At 31.1% G+C, this 21,759-nt stretch overlaps 3 protein-coding genes and 1 pseudogene across 4 annotated transcripts; 1 reads left to right on the forward strand and 3 right to left on the reverse strand.

Moving 5' to 3' along the window:
• Window positions 1–812: 812 nt before the first annotated feature.
• Window positions 813–5,570, reverse strand: LOC108337592 (WAT1-related protein At5g64700). 2 transcript variants are annotated; one of them, XM_017574147.2, is made up of 7 exons: window positions 5,265–5,570; window positions 5,012–5,074; window positions 2,670–2,786; window positions 2,368–2,596; window positions 2,053–2,211; window positions 1,260–1,411; window positions 813–1,153 (listed from the first exon to the last, which is right to left on the reverse strand). In XM_017574147.2, exons 1-7 carry the CDS (start codon window positions 5,471–5,473, stop codon window positions 961–963), a joined length of 1,122 nt encoding a protein of 373 aa, XP_017429636.1. In that variant the 5' UTR covers window positions 5,474–5,570; the 3' UTR covers window positions 813–960. The 2 variants fall into 2 exon arrangements, with proteins under 2 accessions (XP_017429636.1, XP_017429638.1); XM_017574149.2 differs by lacking the exon at window positions 5,012–5,074.
• Window positions 5,571–8,055: 2,485 nt separating this feature from the next.
• On the reverse strand, window positions 8,056–12,678 carry LOC108337733 (ent-kaurene oxidase). The gene is made up of 4 exons (XM_017574315.2): window positions 12,387–12,678; window positions 11,548–11,802; window positions 11,300–11,461; window positions 8,056–8,516 (listed from the first exon to the last, which is right to left on the reverse strand). The coding sequence occupies exons 1-4, from the start codon at window positions 12,468–12,470 to the stop codon at window positions 8,496–8,498; spliced, it is 522 nt and encodes a 173-aa protein (XP_017429804.2). The 5' UTR covers window positions 12,471–12,678; the 3' UTR covers window positions 8,056–8,495.
• A 91-nt stretch (window positions 12,679–12,769) lies between these two features.
• LOC108336168 (ent-kaurene oxidase-like) lies at window positions 12,770–15,668 on the reverse strand. The gene is made up of 8 exons (XM_017572501.2): window positions 15,320–15,668; window positions 15,072–15,232; window positions 14,478–14,639; window positions 14,227–14,367; window positions 13,887–14,141; window positions 13,639–13,800; window positions 13,360–13,554; window positions 12,770–13,269 (listed from the first exon to the last, which is right to left on the reverse strand). Exons 1-8 carry the CDS (start codon window positions 15,468–15,470, stop codon window positions 12,946–12,948), a joined length of 1,551 nt encoding a protein of 516 aa, XP_017427990.2. The 5' UTR covers window positions 15,471–15,668; the 3' UTR covers window positions 12,770–12,945.
• A 2,823-nt stretch (window positions 15,669–18,491) lies between these two features.
• On the forward strand, window positions 18,492–21,371 carry LOC108336834 (peroxidase-like; annotated as a pseudogene).
• Window positions 21,372–21,759: the final 388 nt, after the last annotated feature.

Consider the following 21,759-nt stretch of genomic DNA (forward strand, 5'->3'; position numbering starts at 1 on the left):
ATTATTTTCTGATTAATCTAGAATTATTTTTTTTAAATATTGCTTCCCAATAATACAATCTTGAAATCGTTTGGTTTCTGGACTATATAATCTGAAAGTTATTTTTTACCTTCAAAATGTATCAAAATTAAAAAAATAATGGAAAATTTATTATTTGAAGGTGAAGGAAAAAACTTATGGAAGTGTAGGAAGAAACTGCCATCCTCCCCCAGGACGTAGATCTAAGGCCCAAGAAACTTCATGCATCACAAAAAACAAAATAAAAACGTTAACATGAATTTGGTGAATTGAAGCTTCTCCGAGCAAAAATAAAAAGGGTTTGTGTCAAGAAAATTCTCTCTTAAAGAAATTTTAGAAGAGAAAAGAAAGAAAGAAAAGATTACATAATTTTTTTTGTAAAATTTAAAATTAGTATATATGTATGAGTAAATTATGTGTTACATTTCAATATAATTTTAAGTACTTGTATCTTATTCTTTTTTTTCTTTGCATATTTAATATTTGTTTGTATTATGTAAGTCAAATATATATAACAAAACTTAAAATAAACTTATCATAAAAACTCTACATATTTTCTGTAGTTTATTATATTTTTATAAAATAATTTATCCGTTGTGTCAAAATACAACATTAAATTATAAGATATCAAAATATAAAGATATGATAATTACTCTATCAAACATATAAAAAGTAATTTTTTATATCAAGTTGGAGATTCTTTACCGCCAATTTGATTAGAAAACTTTTATCAACTTTGTTACACGATACTTTTGTTTCCACTATTGAATATGTTATTAAAATCCAACATAGAATTACTTAAAATAAAAATCAATTATGTTAATTCTAAGACTTAATTTTCAACAGGGACCGAACATGCAATTAGGCAGTTACAAAAAGGTTATTGAAAGGGCCGACAACTTATTTTGAACTTGCAGACACAAGATGTTAACGTTAACATCATCAACTAATCTGAGTTTTTTGAATTTGAAGAATGACAGAATGGGTGGGAGAAGCACTTGGTACTACTGTGGATGTTGATTGGGTTGCAGTGAGCCCATCAGCCACCATGGTTGTTCCTTCTGCATGGCTCTCATTGTTTTTGCCCCACAAAAAGAAGTATAATCCCATTATGATCAAAACCATGCCACCCAACCTACACACAGATTTTGAATTACCAACTTTTCTACATTATATGATAATAGTAAGATTCGTAGGATAACAAACATTGAAAAAGTTTAAGGAGAGAAATATGTTCATACGTTCCAACTCCCAATGGTTGTCCAAGAATGAGAGCTTCTGAAAAGGCCACAAAAATAAGAGACAGAGGATTGAACATTGGAGGATAAGTAGGTCCTTTCATTCTTATTGCCCAAGATATTATGCAGAATGTAGCAGCAGTAGCCAGTGCACCCTATATACATAACAATACTGTTTTAGCACTTCCAATGGTTGTACTCAAAATTTCACCAGTAGACTCAATTTTCTAACACTTCAAATTCACCCACCACAACTTCAAACCCTATAATAGCACATTTCACAACTTTTTCAAGACTGCTATTTTTTATTTCTTAATTATTATAATTTTATATTTTCATTTAATGGCGGGATAGAAAAAATAATAATTTAATGATTTAAATAGATATTATGAAAAACTTAGTTTTAAAACAAAAATGCTTAATTAGCTAGAAAAGAAATTACACCCAAATATAAGTAATCACACAAACGTTATCCCATCAAAGAAAAAAAATGTAAAGAGAAATTCTTTAATGTTTTAGAAATAGAAAAAAAAAAGAAGGAAAATCAAGCAATTCTTTTGTGACTGTTTGTTCCACTTGTGTAATTCTTTCTTGTAACTTTTTTCACTCAGCAATATTTCTCACCATATCTCATGACAATAGTTATTCATATATATTAAGTACTTTATATATAAGAAATGTTATAACTAGAATTCAATCAAATATAAATATATATATTTAAACAAAGAAATAATTATTTATTGAATATGAATTTTAGTAATTTTTTAACTGTAGGGAGATATGCAAAACATGTTACCGAGTAGACTATAGTGATGAGTTGTAGATTCCACTGTAATCTCCAAGCAGCTTTACTGGAATCTAAGCAAACACCAACTGCTGCTGCTTGAATTGCCGCCAGAATGCATGCTAGCATTGTTCCCCAGTACTTCAATGGAAATACTTTAAGCAACTTCACCTTTTTAAATTGAAAATATGTAGAATTTCATCAAGAACCGGAAGACCCAGACGGAGAAACCACTAAAGATTGTGAAAGTGGTGATAAAGTTAGAGACTTTACAACTATTACACTAAACGTGGCATGACTAAAATAGGTTTTCTTGAAGGGACTCACTTGTGCAATAAACCAGGCTGTGTAGGAGAAGCAGCTGCAGACCAAAAAGATAGTACCATGTAGCATGTGGGTTTTGTGTGGTGCAGTTTGATGAGTACGATGAATGTGGTGTCCGAGAAAAAATTCCTTCCCTTTGTAAAGACTGCTAAGTGATGCTCCTCCAACACACAGAATTGACCCAACAGACTTAGCTTTACCAACCCATGTTTGCCACTTCAGTTTCTCCATTCTGCATTAATGCATGAAAGTTTTATTCATACTTACAAGTTCTTTATTTTTATAAAGCTAGTGTTTCCAAATACCTGAGTATGATAGAGGTAAAGAATGTGATTGTAGGAACCAAGTTCAGAAAACTCATAGAGTAGGCAGCAGAAGTATCTCGCAGACCATAATAAAACAATCCTTGAGCCATTGTCATCCTGTAATTTACCTTGTTATGTTAGAAAACAATTTGAAGCAGAAAGAGTTAGTGGAGTTACTTACTATATATGTATCTTTCATAATATCAAGTAAATTTTAAATTATTAAAGATTCATCAAAATATTCATCAAAATATTCTCAAGTATTAGTATATATTGAAATTTTGTAATTTAAAATTTTAATTAGTTGAGAGAAATCTAATATTACGTGACATTGGATTTATTAAAAATGTATAATTATAAATCTTATTTAGGAAAGTTATTTTTATAATCATTATTATCAAACACCTTTTATATGCAGTTATGAGTGCAAACTAAATAACACTTACAAATCTTATTTAGGAAAGTTATTTTGTCACTAATTAATTATAGACTAATTCATAAATTAATTTTCTTTTGCCAAAATCTTGATTGATAGTTAATTTTTAGTGATTAATTGAGAAACTAATTTGTTTGGTAGTTAAAAGATTGGTAGCTAAATTGAAAGACCAATTTAGTGATCAATTATAATTTTTTATTTATAATAATAACTATTTTAATAATCAATAATCTTTAATTTTGTAAAATTAGTGTTAAAATTGATTATTATTTAGAGTTTTTTTAGTCTATGTGCTTTCCTTCGTTTTTCAATTCAAAATCAATTCCTTAAAACATAGTAAATAAAAAATATTAAAATTTTTAACTATTATCATTATGTTTTTTTTTTGTATGTCAAAATCAATTTGAGATGAAGGGAATAGTTTAAGAAAATACTAGAAATGGGTACTTGTAAAACATGATGGAAGAATGAAGACTAATTTTATTAACATATTCTTTGTCAAACTAATTAATAAAACTTTTTATTCATTACTTTCTTGATGAATCGTTTAAAACACTGATTGGAACCTTTTGAAGCATGCAATGATATGGCTGAACTGACTCATTTATTCTTTGTTTATTTTGGTCTTTCTATCTAAATTAACAACTACTATTTATGGCTTGTTCACTAAGGAGTAAATTTGTTCAAAAAGTAGGATGAACAATTTTGGAAGCAAACTCAAAGTAAGGTTATTTGTACAGTTTCACATTCAAATGCCTCACTTATTTTCTTTTTCAAGTAAGGTTATTTTCTTTATGACACCTACTTTCTCTTTACCCAAACCAATATACTGTCTTCAAAACTTAATCTAAATTATAACACACTAATTTATATTTAAAACTAGGTGATATTAATTTAAAAGTCATATTAGTCATTATTATTATACTATCAACTTTGACATATAAATTATATAGTTTATATTCAACAATGGTATTAATTACTCAGAAAATAAACTATGCATCCATAAGTCTAATAATTATTATATGGAAGGTGAAAGTAAAGGAGGACCAGAAAAAACCAGAACTTCTGCAAGAATTACTTTCTCTGCAATATATAATTATGAAACTTTGACGTCTGTCTGACAGTAGTTAATGTTGCTGGAAATAGATAATGTTTATCTTGATGTGTCTTTTTTTCATGTGTTTTTCTATTTGCAAACCGCTTTCAAAGGCTATCTTAAGGAAGATGATGGACCAGTTCCAATACACCCAAACTTAATCTCCATATACGAAGATTTCGTTATTTTCCAAAAGGAGAATTAAAAATAAGCAAAATAATATTAATGACTTGTTATATGTAAATCTGTTAATATATGTACACTTTTTGTGTTGCTGATAGAAAATTTAATTAATGAATGTTATAAAAATAATGGTTAACAAATTATTATTTTTTTCAAAAAATAGTTAATGCCAAAACTTTAAGGTTTGAATTTTATAAAATATGTTATCTGATATGAAATTTAAGATTCTTTTTAATCTTAAATATCTCCTATCTAGATTTAGAGTCTAAAATGGGACTCTATATTTTCATAATGATAAAAATTGTTTTTTTATAAATTAAATTGTAAATAAAAAGTTATTAAAAAGTGAATGTTATAATATATTGGAGTGAAAATTAATAGTATAATCTTTATAGTATAATATTGGAGATGAGGTCTATGAAATGTGAAAAATAGGATGTTCTGTAATTTTTCAATGTATTCTTGTATGATTGTTTTCTTATGAAAACTCTTTTTGTTTCTTTCTTTATTTCAATTTCTTTACTAATATTTGAATACGAGAATAAGACTTTTTATTTGTGATAGAAGGATGACGTGAAACATTCTATGGTGAGAACATATTATCATTCAAATCATTAAAGAACATACCCTGTTAGTGCATTGACGAAGAGCCAACACCAGACCTCACAGTTTAATTTCTTAGGTTGTCCTCTGCAACCCCAATGGTTTGAGAATATTAAAACTAAAAAATCAAATATATAGTAATTGAAGAATGAAACAATGAATGAAAACACACCAACATGAAAAAGTAGAATGTTTTGAGAAAACTGTTGAATTTTCATGACTCTTCATAAAATGTAAAGAAGAATTACCAGAAAAAGAAGTTGAGAAAGAAGAATACCTTTCAAAGTAGAGTGCAAAGGGAGCGACACAAAGAGCAGCAACAAGGTGACGATAAACAATAAGTGCAGCAATGAAAGTTCCTTGAACCAATATGACCCTTGACAACAACTGCATCCCAGTCATAAGAACTTGCACCAGAATCATGCTCAAGACAACCTGGGATGAAGTGAACCATTCCTTCACAGTTTTCATGGTCTTTGCCTCCATTGTGTGTAAGGAGAAGAAAATAAACAAAGCAAAAGTCTGTGTCTTTGTCTCTTAGCAGAAGAGGGACAAAAGCTTTAATATGCATGAAAGAAACTGCTTGTGTAGATATGATAAGTCCAAGTGCATAAATAAATGATAGACAGTTTATGTTTGAAAGTTCTAAAAGGAATATGGTGACAGATGCCATGCATTAACGCAAAATTCTCTTGCTGTCAAACTCTCTGTCACCTTGCCACTGCTTTCTCCAATTTTCTCACCGTTACTTGCTATGCTGTAACCCATACGTAATATAGTAATATCAACAGCAATACGTGTCTTTCTTGTAGTTGTTCTTCGACATTGATGTTGCTGCCAGTTAAGCTTGCTTCTTTTGCTGATATATCCAATTTAAATTTTAACATAACTTTGCTTTTACATGTTTTTATTATTTAGTAGTATATGGTATGAATGCAAGAATGCTTTCTTTTTTCTTTTTTTCAAATTAACCTCTCGGATATACCTCTTTATATAAATAAACAAATTAGTCTATAACTTTTCAAATTGAACAAAATTCTGAAATTATATATATATATTGATGATTCTAACTATTTTCTTGTTTATGTGAAAATGGTTTTGTTGCTGGGTTGCTGTAATCAGTTTTACATGAAAATGAATATATGAGAATGCGGTCAAAAGTTTATCTGAGTTGAGATGAAAAGGGTTCAACATATATTAAAATTCAAACATGTTGTATGTCTGAGTCAACCTCGTTTTAAATAGGATCTAGCTTGTTCCAACTGAAGAAAAAAAAAACATGGGAGTTACGTGGAGTGTTGTTCTACAGTTTCACCATTATTTGAGCAGAGAGAATGTTTAAAATATGAACAAAGCATGAAGTTGAAGAAAGACTATAAAGGCAGCAAGTGTTGGAACAAAAGATATAGAGCAAAAGAGTTGGTTACGCAACACATTTAAATAATTAATTGGACTTTTCCTTTTTCTTATATTGAGGATTAGCATGATTTGGTGGTAGAGAATGAAATGATTTTAGGTGTTACATAGGAAAGAGCTAATGGAGTCTATGATTGAGTTGAGGATTGAGAATTTTTCTATATATACATATACCTAAGAGTTGCAGTGTTGCCTCACGGATCGGTTAAAAGCAGAATCAAGCTTCATTTCTGAAAAGATCTTATTAAAGGACCTAACACAATAATTTTAAAGTTAAGCAGATTTTTATGAAATCGGACAATGATTATTTGCTAAATTAGTCTTGCTTTTTCTAGTCATTCAATCAGATTCTTTACATGCATTGAAACAATAATAGTTCAGGAAAATGTTGATGATAATGACACATAGATCAAAATAGTACACAACTTAAAAATAAAATTTTAGAATGGGTCTTCTTAGTAAATTTAGGAGTGTGATGAGTACACTTCCTTCCTTCATGACTCTCATTCTTTTAGAATGTGACAACTTCAATAATGTGTCATTAACAAACCTATAACACACTACACAAACATAAGTTTTAGATTTTATTTAAGACAAAACTAAACCAAATAAAAGAAAGGATATAAAAGAGAGGATGTGAATAAACTTTCTTTTTAAACATTTTTATTTTTTCTAAGCACTTTCTTCCATATATATTGTCTAAATTATTACATTGAATTTAGTTTACGAACTTCAACCTCATTAGTAGCTTTTTATACTTGCAATTAAATTTCATATATAACTAAATTTGAATCTATTGGTGTTCTTATTCATAATCTGAATTAGGAAATAAATATAAATAATCAATAAATGCAAATCTCTTAAAAACTTTTACTTGGAATTCTATTTTACTAGTTGTACACTTGTCAAAAAGATAACAATCATCAAAACTAGCATCCCACAAGACTCATCAATTTCAATTTGAGGACCTTGACTCTAAATTAATTTATCTAAAAAACCTCAAGAGATAAGTCTCATCTAACCTCTACACCATCCAATTCCACCAATTCCAAGACATGGCTAGGATCAAACATATACTTCCATGAGACACACATGAAACATTTGTGAGGGTTTATCATTACATTTTTCAAAATATTTTGTCTTTGGTTTCTTCTCTGTTTTAATAATTTAAAAACAAAATTTCCTTGTTAATTATTATAGTTACAAAAGATAATTAGTGAAATAATAATATTCAACATGATTTTAAAATTACCAATTAAATTTTGTGGAATTTATTTTTACAACATTTCCATTACTTATTTAAATATAAATTTATAAATTTTAAATGACTTTTTAACACTATTTAAAATTTAATATTATTTTATACTTTTTTTTTCATTTAAATTAACTAAAAATTATTTTGGTCATTAACAATATTATTCAATTATCAATTTTTTAACATGTTACATGAATAAAATCTTTCACAAAATTTCCGATTCACTTCTAATAATTTCTCTTCAATCCAAAAAATCTCACAATCTTAACTTTCAGTATGTTTTTCCCTTATTGTTTCTTTTTTCCATCCTCCAATCCCAAAATAAAAAATAAAAATGAATCCGATAATGAGCACAAACACCTTATGCTTATAAAAACTTCGTTGAAAGAAAGCCCCATTATGTTAGTCAAGCCAAGAAGAGCAATTAGTACATCAGTCCACTCACCTCACCTCATAATCAACAATCTTAATCGTAATTCCAGCTATATAAATATTTCAAAACCTAACTTACGTATCGATGTGGGCCCTGTTTTCAATAACACGAGTGTGTTCCACTCCCCAAATCTCAAAAAACGTCAGGTGTTGGAAATATGACAACTAGAACTCAATTTGCGGTGGATCTTTTAATGTATACATATACCTTACTACGCCTCTGAATTTTTAGACTCCCCGAGAGAAGCAGCTACTTTTTCTGCAAATTGAAGATTAATGAGGACACACAAATTATTAATGAGGAAAAACCTTCTTAAGGATCCGATATACTCTCAAAAAAACCTATGACAATTAATCTAAGACACTCCTCTGAAGTGCCTCAGCAATGAATTTCTCTTTAGACAATCAATGAACTCCTCCCATTAGCTGCACAATCAAAGTTAATCTCCAATTAGCACCAAATCAACATTAAAGACACTTTCATTTCAGAACATTACTTTCAAATTCTACCTATTTACAATCTAAAATCTACACTATCAAAACTACTAATAAAAGGAATGTTATGTAACTACTTTTATGATAACTAATAGAATCTATCTATCTATCTAAGACATTAGCACTAAAATATCATAAAAGACACTATTCTAACTCATTCATAAAAATTAGTACTTCTCTACTATAAACTAAATATGATTTAAAAACTAAGAATTACCAGTCTAAAAACCCCTAAAAACATGCAAATGCTTTGGAAAAAATGTAACATTTTGAATGTTATCACATCCCCACACTTGAATCATTTGCATTCCTGGGCAAAACTACGACCAGACACTAATAACCAAGGAGCATTTTCACATCAAAACTCACTCACTACAACAATTCCTAATATGCACATATGCAAAGCAAACAGTGAAACAACAGTAAAAGTTGCAAGGCTTTAAGTCTAAAAATAGTGAAACAGTGAAAACAACAGTGGTCAAGATGTGTGAACTCAAGTATGGTTTAGCATTTGGCACAGCACTTTCATCAACCAATTTTACTTTCCTTTCAGCTTTTCACTTTCATTTTTTTCATACACTTTCTGATTCTTTTCATTTTTTTTTTCAACTTCCAGCATTTATTTCTTTATCTCTTGCTTTTGTTTGCTGTTACAGCTTTAGCTCATCATATTTCCACTTTGAAACACCTTGGCACCCCCACACTTGAGTCACACACCCTTACTTAAATTGGCTCACTCAGTAGTTATAATCAAAAGATGGCCTAAATCATGTTCAAAGTGTGTTCAAGCAATTAGCATCAAAAAGAGTATCCACAAGTTCTAGAGTGCAGAAATACACAAGTGAATCACACAATTTAACAATTAAGGCTCAAATCTCTCTAGGTGCAGAATGTGTGGTGCACAAAGTGTCTAAGCATGTTAACAGCCTAATCATCAATGAAAGAAATGCACAAACCAGCTAGAAATATTTACACTCAAACCATACATACACATCACAAAATTGACCATAATGACTGAGTGAAAATGTAAAATCTGTAAAAGATACCTAAAAATATCTACACAAGTTCTATTGGACTAGAAATGACCAAGGATTGACTCAAAAATTGATTTCTAAGACAACTTCTAAAAATCAATACTCAAACCTCCAAAGCTCTACTAAAATTGTCACTAGAATGGTAACAATTTGCAAACTGCACTAAACTAGCCTAAGAAACTATCCTAACAAGTTTAGAGCGCTAAAACCTAGCTAAGAAAAAGCTCACACAACAAAAACTACCTAAAACTCAAAATATGACCATCTAGAACCTAAAACTAGTACCTAAAATAGGCTAAAAGTGCTAAGAATGAAAACTGTATTAAACTACTAATTGAAACTGTAAAATAACTATATAGACAACTTTTAAAAGATAAAAGAAAGATAAAAACCAAGTCAATTCAAAAATAACAAGAAAAGCAAAATTTGACTATTGAGCACCTAAAAATGCATTAGAATAGGCTAAAACTGGAAAATCTTAAAACTGTACTAATCTAATTATTGGGACTACTAAACCACTATCTAGACAACTTTTGAATGTTAAAAGAAAGATAAAAAATCAAGTCAAATTTCGAAATTAACAAGAAAACTAAAATCTGAATAGTTAGAACCTAAAACAGTATATACTAGAGTTAACTAAAAATTTAAATCTGCACTAGATCAGAACATAATGTAAAAAGACTATTTAAACAAGTTTGTAATGAATAAAAGAAATTAAAAACAAGGTCATTTAGTTAGAATAGCAAGACTTTCAAAATTTGATTATAAAGACCTAGAATCAGCGCTCAAAGCACTAAAAGTCCTCACATCAGTAACTACGAATCAAACCTGCAACTAATATCTACTTCTATATCCAATAAAATGCAAAGTATCTACCTAAGCACATCAAAAACAGTAAAAGAAAGATAATGGAAGAGTTGAATTCTACAAAAAAAACACTTCAATACATAATATCAAAATTATCTTTTAAAAAACAGATATCCTAATTGACAGTACTCATACAAGTTTAAAGCAGAAAAAGAGAATTAAAATCAGAGCTACAGACTAAAATTAACAAAGAAAAGGAAAAATGCATATGAAAATCAATCTATACGAAAAATCAGTAACAGGACCAATAACAGAAATTGTTCAAACTACTTCTACATTTAACTCTACTCTATGATTTATAAAATGCAATATTTATATCTAAGCAAGTTCAAATCAATTAAAGAAAGGTAAGAAAAAGGTCAAATTCAAAAAACAACAGCTAACTAAAATTTCTACCACTTAAACCTATGACAGCTTAATATAACAGAACAGATTTAAAGCTGAAACCGAAAACAGTGAATTAAAATCCTATTTAACTATTCCTACATGCTAAAAGTAATAATAACAACTACTAAGTGAAATTAATTACTAGAATTTAAAACTACTACAATACTACCTTCGATTATCAAGCTAAACTGAAAAACTACTAAAGTAAAGCTGAAAATTAAAACTAGGTAAGGAATATAGAACCAGCATGGCTTTATGTAATTCTAATAGGTACCGGCAAAATAGAAATTCAAGACTAAGTCAGAACTAAAAATCAAAATTAAAAAATGGAACTAGTTAACTAATTGTTAGTGTAGACTGGACAGCAGAAGGGAATCTGGTTAGTAAGGTTAGTCAAAGTCAGCCGGAGACAGAAAAACAAATTACCTGACGAGTTTTGTCTTTAGCAAGTTCATACATAGCCCATTCTGTTGTCACCAATGTAGTATCAGATGTCTCAACAATTGTCTCCCAGAGTAGCATGGAAATTTCATTTTCACTCAGTTCTTTAGCTTTGGATACTAGGTAGTCAAAAAAACAATTCAGTACCTATCACATTCCAAACAATCAAATTATTAGGATAAATTTATCATAAGCTTTGAACACATTTCACGTTGTCCTCAAGATAAACCTACCTTTCCTGAATCCACTCTCTTCTTGTGCTCATTCATCAAGGCCCTCATGACAACTTCTCTCCGGAAGTACAAATTCCAAAATTTCTTCTCCACGCTCCTATTAGGAATCCATCTCAAGTATGGAAAGAAATCTCGCCAATCCACCTCAATGGCTCCCTCCATCATATCGAGCACTAGAATCCTATGTAAGTCCTCTCTTGATAATGTAACCCCAAGCTCCTCCACATAAACGGAGTCTACATTACTTCCCAGAGCCTGCAAATTTTCCATGCACAGTTTTGTTAGGATAAACTTAAATGCAATAGAATTAAATTGGTTGTTTATTTGTTTACGGGTTTTGTGTGTTTTGGAGTGCAAGGGTCACCAATTAATGTAGTGGTTATTAGATAAGAATAGGCAATAATTGTTTTGATGGTAGAGTTTATGGTTTGGAGACAAAAAAAACCAAGATGTAATTCTATAAATTGAAAGTGTCTAGTTCACACAACGTAACAAAACAAGTAGCAATACAAGGAAGTGAAAAGTTTTTCACATAAAGTTCTACTCTAAAAAAAAAAAATCTATTCAATCTTTATTTAAGGAGATACTTACTTGCTTCAGTGCTAATATAGAAAGTTCAGATGCGTATATAATTCTAAAATTAACTACCAAATCAGAGAAGGTCTTCACATGTTCACTAAACTGGCTCAAAATATTTTCCACCAAGTTTTCTCTGTTGAGACAGACGGTGCCGCTTCTGAACATTGAAAAATAGACACTAAGCAACCAAACCGCACACAAAAAAAAGGGGAGTTCTATGATACTGATAAAAAAACATGAATTTCTCGTAACCAACCAACCTGTGCAGCGGCTCCCAAAACGTTGGCAAGAATATGTTTTTTGACCGCTTTGTGAAACTCATTGTAGTCGCTTGTGGAAACCATACATTTATCAGAAGTCAGAATCGTCACATTTGAGAGAGTCACATACAAAATTTTCAAATAAAAGGAATGAACTTCAATGTTTATTTACTATTGATGAATATGACAGTGTGATGTGATTCGTTTGAGGTGAGTCAATGGTTCTTCTAGACACACATTGCTTTGCGGCTCACAATCAATCAATTCATAACTCATTCAACTTGGCCATGATGATAGTTATATTAGAATTATTAATTCCCTCGATTCAACTGTGACAAAAGCAACCGTGGTAATCCATACCTGAAAATATACTCTGCTAGATATAGTAAATAAGAAACCACCTTTATTTCAATAAACATTTAATGGAAAATACTCTAGTACATCTTTATGACCGAAAACAAAACAAAACACAACACAAAACAGCAAACACAATAAAGAGTCTTTTTTCCATTGGTTTATTCTTCAGGTTCCCTTCAGAAGGCCGCAATAGCAAATGTAACTACTTGATGTATTGATTTCTTGGCCTGAGTTTCACCAGAAGGGGATGGAGTCTGTGAGTTGTAAGGCCCAATGTATCCACATTCTCCTCCTCCCCTTGTCCCAGCTCCCACTCAAATTGTTGAACAAATCTCCCAATTGCTGTGCAGGATATCAACGAGGCCTGAAGAGACCCTGCACACACCCTCTTCCCAGCTCCAAAGGCCATGGTCTTGTATAAATCCAAGGGATCATATTTTTCATCAACAAATCTCTCAGGTATCCATTCATGAGGATTTTCCCACTTGTCGCTGTCCATGTTGCATCCATATATATTTATTGCAATCTGTTAACACATGAGCCTGTCAATAATGGCAATCATATATACACACAGAGAAGAACAAGGATGGTGAATTCAGAAAATTAATAAATAGACCTGGCTTCCAGCAGGAATATGATATCCTCCCAATTCTGTATCTTCATGAGCATATCTTATTGGCACGATTGGAGCTGGACTATACTTCCTTAATGTTTCATGGAATACAGCTCCCAAGTAAGGTAGCTTAGATAATTGCTCCTCTGTAACCTTTTCTTCTCCACATACATTTTGCAGCTCCGCATATAAACGTGCCTGCCATAACATAAACACACGCTACCATTACAGTTGTACCAATCAATACATGGTTAGCCAGCCAGAGACAGAAAAACAAATTACCTGACGAGTTTTGTCTTTAGCAAGTTCATACATAGCCCATTCTGTTGTCACCAATGTAGTATCAGATGTTTCAATAATTGTCTCCCAGAGTAGCATGGAAATTTCATGTTCACTCAGTTCTTTAGCTTCGGATACTAGGTAGTCAAAAAAACAATTCAGTACCTGTCACATTCCAAACAATCAAATTATTAGGATAACTCTATCATAAACTTTGAACACATTTCACGTTGTCCTCAAGATAAACCTACCTTTCCTGAATCCATTCTCTTCTTCTGCTCATTCATCAAGGCCTTCATGACAACTTCTCTCCGGAAATACAAATTCTGAATTTTGTTCTCCACACTGCTATTAGGAATCCACCTCAAGTATGGAAAGAAATCTCGCCAATCCACCTCAATGGCTCCCTCCATCATATCAAGCACTAGAATCCTATATAAGTCCTCTCTTGATAATGTAGCGCTAAACTCCTCCACATAAACGGACTCTATATTACTTCCCAGACCCTGCAAATTTTCCATGCACAGTTTTAATGTTCAACTCTCAGAAAAAAATGTCTATTTAATCCTTATTTATGAAGGAGATACTTACTTGCTTTAGTGCTAATATAAAAAGTTCAGATGCGAATATATTTCTAAAATTAACTGGCAAATCAGAGGAGGTCTTCACATGTTCACCAAACTGGCTCAAAATATTTTCCACCAAGTTTTCTCTGTTGAGACGGTGCCGCTTCTGAACATTGAAAAATAGACACTCAGCAACCAAACCACGCAGACAAAAAAAGAGAGTTGTATTTACTCAAATACTGAGAAAAAACCATGAATTCGTCGTAACCAACCAACCTGTGCAGCGGCTCCCAATACGTTTCCAAGAATATGTTTCTTGACCGTTTTGTGAAATTCATTGTAGTCGCTTGTGGCAACCATACGTTTATCAGAAGTCAGAATCGTCAGTGCTTTTGATAGCTTCCTTGTTGAAATCGACGAAAACCTGGTCACCATGGCCTGAAACAACCATAACATTTTACAATCTAATTAGCCGTAAACAAGAATAAACACATGGACTGTAGTAGTTACAAACGGTTCAAGACATGCCAACCAAAGTTACTTCAGTGGATCGACAATAAAACCAGTCATCGCCTTTAGAACTGTTTGTGATTGTATTCTTCCAACCCTCGATAAAGGGATCGGTATAAATTCATCTAAAATAGCAATATGGAAAAATAAATCATTTTGAAAGACACAGACAGTGCTAAAACGGTAAGTTTGTGAACTTGTCATATCCAGTGCACAGGGAGGTGAATAGCAGAATCAGCTGATAAGGGTGTTGTAATTTGCAGATAAAAGGGTCCAAGACAAGATGACTTAATAGGGTATAGATTTAATTGAAGAAGGATGCATGCATGAAGTGAAAAGAGCTTAAATGAAAAAGAGGACCTCCTTGGCAAGATTGGTGGAGTTGAGAACAATGATACTGGAAGAACCGGTTCTGATGGAATAGATGGGTCCATGTTTTTGAGCCATCTGTGCGAATGTCTTGTAAGGTTTCTTCTCCTTCAACTGCAATAGATTCCCTACGATGGGCAGTCCAGGAACAGCTGCAACATTCACCAGGTTCATATGCCATTCTTATTTTCATTCATATGAAACACAGAATAAAATAGAATTAAATGTAAAGATGATACCTGGTACTTTGGGAAGTCCTGCATGTCTGCGAGTGAATCCTGGTATGAGGCGGAGCAGCAGGAAGAGAAATAGAAGAGATGAAGCAGCCACAGCAAGTAAAGCTGCAAAGGAATGTGTCTGAAGAAAGTTCAAAAAGGAGATGGAGCCCATGGTAGAAGAAGCAGCACAAGTACACTGTTCTCTGTTTTCTTTGTTAATGGAGTCCTTATGGGAATACCATGGATGAATCCTTTTTATGGAGAAGGAGATGCGTCAAAATCTTGGAATTTGGAAGCTATGTCAGAAGCACCTTTCCCTCTCAGATTCCTGCCCTATCACATCACCTTCAGCATCAATTACAACAGAACAAAACCAAATGCACTAGTATACACATTTTCTGTCCCACCGATAATGTTACATAATTCATGTCAAATTCAAGTACCTCTTCTGAACTCAAGTATAGATAAAAAAAGTAATTATTTCTATTTGAAAGTGTTCTTTTTTATGGATTGAAACAAATATTTATAAATTGTTTGATTTTAATTTAAACACAAACCTAAAATCACTTCTTTTCTCTTGTTTAATCGAAAAAAAATGTAATTGATAAAATAAAAACCTTAATTCTCCAGCGAATGAATTATTTATATAATCAATACATTATCATGTTGTATGAGCCAACCTTTATTTAACCAATATAGACTAAAAGGAACGTAACACTATAATATTATTCACACTATATATTCTTCTTATACATTATAATAAAATTTACTAAAATAAAAATATTATATTACACATTAATATTATTTTGTAAATATGTTAATTATTGTACACTATTCTAAAAATCCAAGAGTCTACTTATTAATTAAAAATAAATATCTTTCTCTTAATAAAAGTAGCCGTGATTTAAGCAAATTATTAACTTTGTGATAGTTTATCATCGTCCTAATTCAATAGTGGTTTAATTTAATGCTTCTTTGATTTAGTACTTGATAGCATTATTTGGAAAACAAATTTAACACAATCCAAGATGAATAATCAAAGAAGCCCAACGTCAAGAGATCATTAATAATAATAATAATAATAAATTATAAAAGATTTTGGGTTCTTTCTTTTCTATTAGTAAATCATAAGTTATAAAAAATATTTAAGAAAAAGCATTTCTTTGTCAAGTCATAATCTATTTATAATTAATTATTTGATTAGTTAATTAAGATAACGTATTCGTTAATTACAACAGGACAGAACAAAATTAAAGTAGTCTGAACTTGTTTTGTTGGTGCAGCGAGTCAGGGAATTGGATTGGATGGATTATTGGTGCCTTCACGGATGTTAAAAAAATATATTTTTTATATGCTATTTATGCTGAGCATGCACACTCAAATCGATAAGCTTGTAAAGTAACGAAGGATATTTTGTAAGTAGGTGGTAAAGTTATTACAATTACAAGAAAAGATAATAAATAAAAACACTTCCACTCCAAGAACAATCACAATGTTTTTATTATCTTTGGAAGATGAAGAAGGTGGCGACGGCGTTGGAGGCCCAATGTTGCGGTGGCATTTAGAGATTCAGATTCAGATGGTGTGGTTGGGCCTGGGCTGTCATTGTGGGCTTGAAGTGCAAGTTGAGAATGGTCTTTAGTCCACGGTCTTCTGTATTGCATAGAACATACCAAACACACCATCAACTATTTTTTAAGTTCCATAAAATTATTAAGTTGTTCATTTCAGATTATGGGTATACAAGAAACAAAGTTGGTTGGATCATATTGATATAAAAATGTAGCATGAAATGAAAGAAATTAGTAGATTGAAAAGTTTAAGGAAGAAATGAAAGAAGTTTTTGAAAAAAAAACAGATCTTGGAAAAATGACATTCTTTCTTGGTATATGAAAATCACAATAAAATATTTTTTATTAAAAAGATTTGCAAATTAAGTTTCCAATAAGTTTAACATGGAAAATAACAAACTAGCTCCAGCTCCAAGAAATCAAAAGGAGAACTTCAATAAGTCAAAAGGAGAACTTTTACAAACATGCATCCAAAAAAAAGTAACTGAAAAGTTATACACAAGTCTGATTAATGCATTTAAGTACAACAAAATCTGACATCTTTCATCAACCAACTTTATCAAGATACTTCTTGATACATGAATTGTGAACAACAAAATAATAAATTACAATTCTGTCTAGTGAGTCTTTCAACCAACAATTCGCAATTTATAATATATATATATATATATATATATATATATATATATATATATATATATATATATATATATATAACTTAGGCTTTGTTCTTTTGGGCTTTGTTCGTTTAGGTGAATTTGAGAGAGATGATTTGGGAGAGATGATTTGAATGGATTTGAGTGGATTTGAAGGTAATTTTTTAGTTGTTTTTTTAGTGGATTTGTGGGTAATTGAGAGTGGATTTGGAAGTAAAGTTTGTGAGAATTAGTGTAAGATTTGATTGAGGTGATAGATTTCAAAAATTAGTTTAATTGGTAGAAATTAAAGATTATCAAAATACCCCTGGTTATTAAAGTAATATAAAATGTTATTTGTTAATGTTATATTTAATTGTAAAAATATTTATAAAGAGACAAAAATTATAAACAATTTTTAAAAATAAATAATAAAAATTATAAATGTAGTAAAATAAATTTATTTTTAAATGTAGTATTTGTTTGTAATATATTTTTTTATTTTTATAATAAAATGTCTTTTTTTTTCATAAAAATAACTTAGCTTCTATATTTATAATAATTTGTTTCTCTCCAAATAAATAGAATGAAAAAATATTCCTCATAAAGTAACTTTGTAATATAAAGAGTATTTTATTATTTTTATTTGAATTTTTAAAAAATGAAGATTTATCCCCATAAAAATTAAATTAAAAACCTATAATTAAGAAAGAAAATTTATCCCCCCACACATCCCCAACCTCCCGCCACCCCCCACCCTCAACTTCCATCACCACTGCATCTGCATCCCTGTAATACTCATCCACCAGAAAAATATTCCTCAATCGTCGTACCCTCCCACCACCTAGAACTCCCTCCCCTCCGCGCCTACAAACCCCACACACTCAGCCCGAAACCCGGTCAGCGGATCCATCGCCACCCACCGGTCCCTCCCCACCTCGTACCGCTCAACCGACCGAATCCTAGTCCCAACAACCCCAACATCGTATGCCGCAACCCCGCCAGCGACAAGAATTTGGAGGAGGAGGACCAACCAACGTGGAAGCAGAAGTGCTTATCCCAGAGTGAGAAGAAGAAGTTGTAACCGAATACAACACGTTGAGGATAGTTGTGACATTTTAGTTACAATCCTTCCAAATCTCTTCAAAGTTGCGGGTGATGAAAAAGCAAGGTATCTCGCAAATCATCGCTCGCATTTCCTCGCCTCCGAACACGCTTGAATTCTCAAATCATCGCTCGCCATCGCTTCTGAACAGTAAAATCTGTTCAAACGAACGAAGCGTTGGTAGTATTTGAGGGAGATGATTTGGAGGAGATGATTTGAATGGATTTGAGTGGATTTGAGGGTAATTTTTTTGTTATTTTTTTGAGTAGATTTGTGGGTAATTGAGAGTGAATTTGGAAGTAAAGTTTATGAGAATTAGTGTAGGATTTGATTGATGTGACAGATAAAACAAAATTGTTTAATTGATAGAAATTGAAGATTACCAAAATATCTCTAATTATTAAAGTGATATAAAATGATAATTTTTAATGTTATATTTAATTGTAAAAATGTTTATAAGACAAAAAAAATAAAATTAATTATTAAAATGTAAAAAAATATTAATTTAGTAAATTTAAATAATAATAATAATAATTATTATTATTATTATTATTATTAATTATTATTATTATTATCATTATTATTATTAACTATGTATAATATAAAAATAAAACAATTGTGATGTTAAAAAAAATTATATAAAATATTTTGTCTAGAGAGACAAAACAGCGTTCTCTTCACATCATATAAAATACTATGTTTGTTATAAAGTTGGGTAGGAGGAGTAACTGTGCTTCATGTGGTCTGTGCTTGTTCACAAGGGTAGAAAAGATTTTTCAGCATAATCACCTCCAAATCTCGTTGCATCCCTGTGGATGAAAAAAACACCTCATCCCGCAAATCAGCGAGAATCAATCGTTGCAAATCCCTTAATGTGAACACAATTATTTTCTAAATCCATCTTCTCAAATTTCTCTTAACAGTGTTTTCTCTTCAAACGAACACACGCTTAAGGAGGACCAGAAAAAACCACAACTTCTGCAAGAATTACTTTCTCTATAATATATAATTATGAAACTTTGACGTCTGTGTGACAGTAGTTAATGTTGTTGGAAATAGATGATGTTTATCTTGATGTGTCTTTTTTTCATGTGTTTTTCTATTTGCAAACCGCTTTCAAAGGTTGTCTTGGGGTTTGTTCACTTAGAGGAGGAATGGGAAAAAGTGATGGATAAATTTGAAGGTATTTGAAGGTGAATTAGTTATTGTTTATTTGAATGAATTTGGAAGTAAATAATAGTGGATTTGAAAGTAAAGTTTATGAGAATTGTAGCATTTAATTGATGTAATAGATAAAAAGGAATTGTTTAATTTGTAGAAATTGAAAATTATTAAAATGTTCCTAGTTATTAATATAATATAAAATGATAATTGTTAATGTTATATTTAATTGTAAAAAAGTTTATAAAGAGTAAAAAATTAACATTAATTATTAAAATTAATTTTAATATTGTAAAAAAAATTTATTTTAGTAATATGAAATTATTTTTAATTGTACTATTTTTGTAATATTATTTATCATGAAGTGGTATGATTTTATTTGTTATCGAAGTGGTATAATTTTATTTGTTATCGAAGTGAAATTGAATATTTTTAAAGAAAGAAATAATTAAAGAAAGTTAGTATATTACGAGATAAAATAAGTCTTCTAAGTTCACGTATACATATTTTGTTATGATAAACAAATTACAAACAAATTAACATATATAATTTTGTATAAGTCTTCTTGATATATAGAGTTCATAAATATGAAAAAAATAAAATAAATATATACATTTCAAGAGACTCACAATTAACAAAAAAAAGATAAATAAAAATACAATCATAAGTTTAAATTTCACATTAAATAAATATGAAAAATGTTTCACATTAAATAAATATGAAAAACTAAACATTAATAAAATTCATAGATTTATTAAGTTAAAGTTTTGAATTAGAATGATGTATAAATAAAGGAAAAAAAAAGAAATTCATAGTAACCTAGACCTAATATTCTGAAATGGTCGCTTGGAGGACCTTCATGGATAGTAGCTCTAGGTCAAAGAGACGCAACAACAGCAAGCGAAAGCGCAGCCAACGCCCAACTCCCTTCTCTGTTCTTCGACCTTCCCACACTCACCAGCGCCTTCGCCGCCAAAGGCTTGAGCGCGTGTGACATCACCGTGCTCTCCGGCGGCCACAACATAGGCCAAGCACAGTGCCAGCTTTTTAGAGCTCGCATCTACAACGAAACCAACATCGACATCAGCTTCACCGAGTCAAGAAGAAGCATTTATCCTTCCTCCGGTGGGGACACCAACTTGTCTCCTCTAGACTCCCTCACTCCCATTCGTTTTGACAACAAATACTTCTCCGAGCTGGTGGCTGGTCGTGGCCTTCTCATCTCAGATCAAGTGCTCTTCGATGGTGGCTCTTAAGACCCTTTGGTCAGAATCTACAGCGACAATAATGCTGCATTTTTTTGGTGATTTTGGTGAAGCCATGATCAAGATGGGTCATATCACCGAATATAGCGCATAGTGGGAACCCAATGTCACTCCATGGTAACCGAATACATCTCCTTCGTGAAAGTAATCTCAGGCCTGGAACCGAATATCACTTGATGCGAACCAAATACACGTCTTTGTGAATTCTTCGTAGGAGTGGAACCGAATACCACTCTATTGGAACCGAATACGCCTCGGTTAATGCACTTTTCATCATTTTCTTTTGCTTCATTATGTATATTACACTCGTATACACAGATGGAATTTTATAATGCATTAAGGGAACATTTGACTTTTTACTAATCATCCCTCCAAATCTCCCCTCTTTCGTAGGTGATCAGAAAGATGACAATCCCGCAAATCCGTCTTCGTGATTCGTTACTTTTTCTCTCAAACGAACACAGAAGCCCTGCATTTCATCGCTTGCAAATCCACATGAACAGTTCAATCTATTCATGTGAATACAACGTTAAGGAAGACGATGGACCAGTTCCAATACAGTTCAACATATGTGCCCAACCTTAATCTCCATATATGAAGATTTCATTATTTTCCAAAAGGAGAATTTAAAAACAAGCAAAATAATATTAATGACTTGTTATATGTAAATCTGTTAATATATGTACACTTTTTGTGTTGTTGATAGAAAATTTAATTAATGAAT

The sequence above is a fragment of the Vigna angularis genome, chromosome 7 (assembly GCF_016808095.1).
Source record: "Vigna angularis cultivar LongXiaoDou No.4 chromosome 7, ASM1680809v1, whole genome shotgun sequence".
Classification (NCBI taxonomy): Eukaryota; Viridiplantae; Streptophyta; class Magnoliopsida; order Fabales; family Fabaceae; genus Vigna; species Vigna angularis.

What these genes read in the sequence shown, in the direction of transcription:
- LOC108337733 (XM_017574315.2), bottom strand. Translation starts at nt 12,470, where the DNA reads ATGGTTTCCACAAGCGACTACAATGAGTTTCACAAAGCGGTCAAAAAA. An exon ending in TTTTGGGAGCCGCTGCACAG is followed by an intron (nt 11,803 to 12,386) that starts GTTGGTTGGTTA and finishes GAAAATTTGCAG; the next exon opens with GCTCTGGGAAGTAATGTAGA. An exon ending in CTAAAGACAAAACTCGTCAG is followed by an intron (nt 8,517 to 11,299) that starts GTAATTTGTTTT and finishes TTGATTGTGCAG; the next exon opens with CTAATGGGAGGAGTTCATTG.
- LOC108336168 (XM_017572501.2), bottom strand. Translation starts at nt 15,470, where the DNA reads ATGGGCTCCATCTCCTTTTTGAACTTTCTTCAGACACATTCCTTTGCA. An exon ending in CCACCAATCTTGCCAAGGAG is followed by an intron (nt 14,640 to 15,071) that starts GTCCTCTTTTTC and finishes TGGTTGTTTCAG; the next exon opens with GCCATGGTGACCAGGTTTTC. An exon ending in AGAGAATGGATTCAGGAAAG is followed by an intron (nt 13,801 to 13,886) that starts GTAGGTTTATCT and finishes GGAATGTGACAG; the next exon opens with GTACTGAATTGTTTTTTTGA.
- LOC108337592 (XM_017574147.2), bottom strand. Translation starts at nt 5,473, where the DNA reads ATGGAGGCAAAGACCATGAAAACTGTGAAGGAATGGTTCACTTCATCC. An exon ending in TCATCACTATAGTCTACTCG is followed by an intron (nt 1,412 to 2,052) that starts GTAACATGTTTT and finishes TTATGTATATAG; the next exon opens with GGTGCACTGGCTACTGCTGC. An exon ending in CAACCATTGGGAGTTGGAAC is followed by an intron (nt 1,154 to 1,259) that starts GTATGAACATAT and finishes ATCTGTGTGTAG; the next exon opens with GTTGGGTGGCATGGTTTTGA.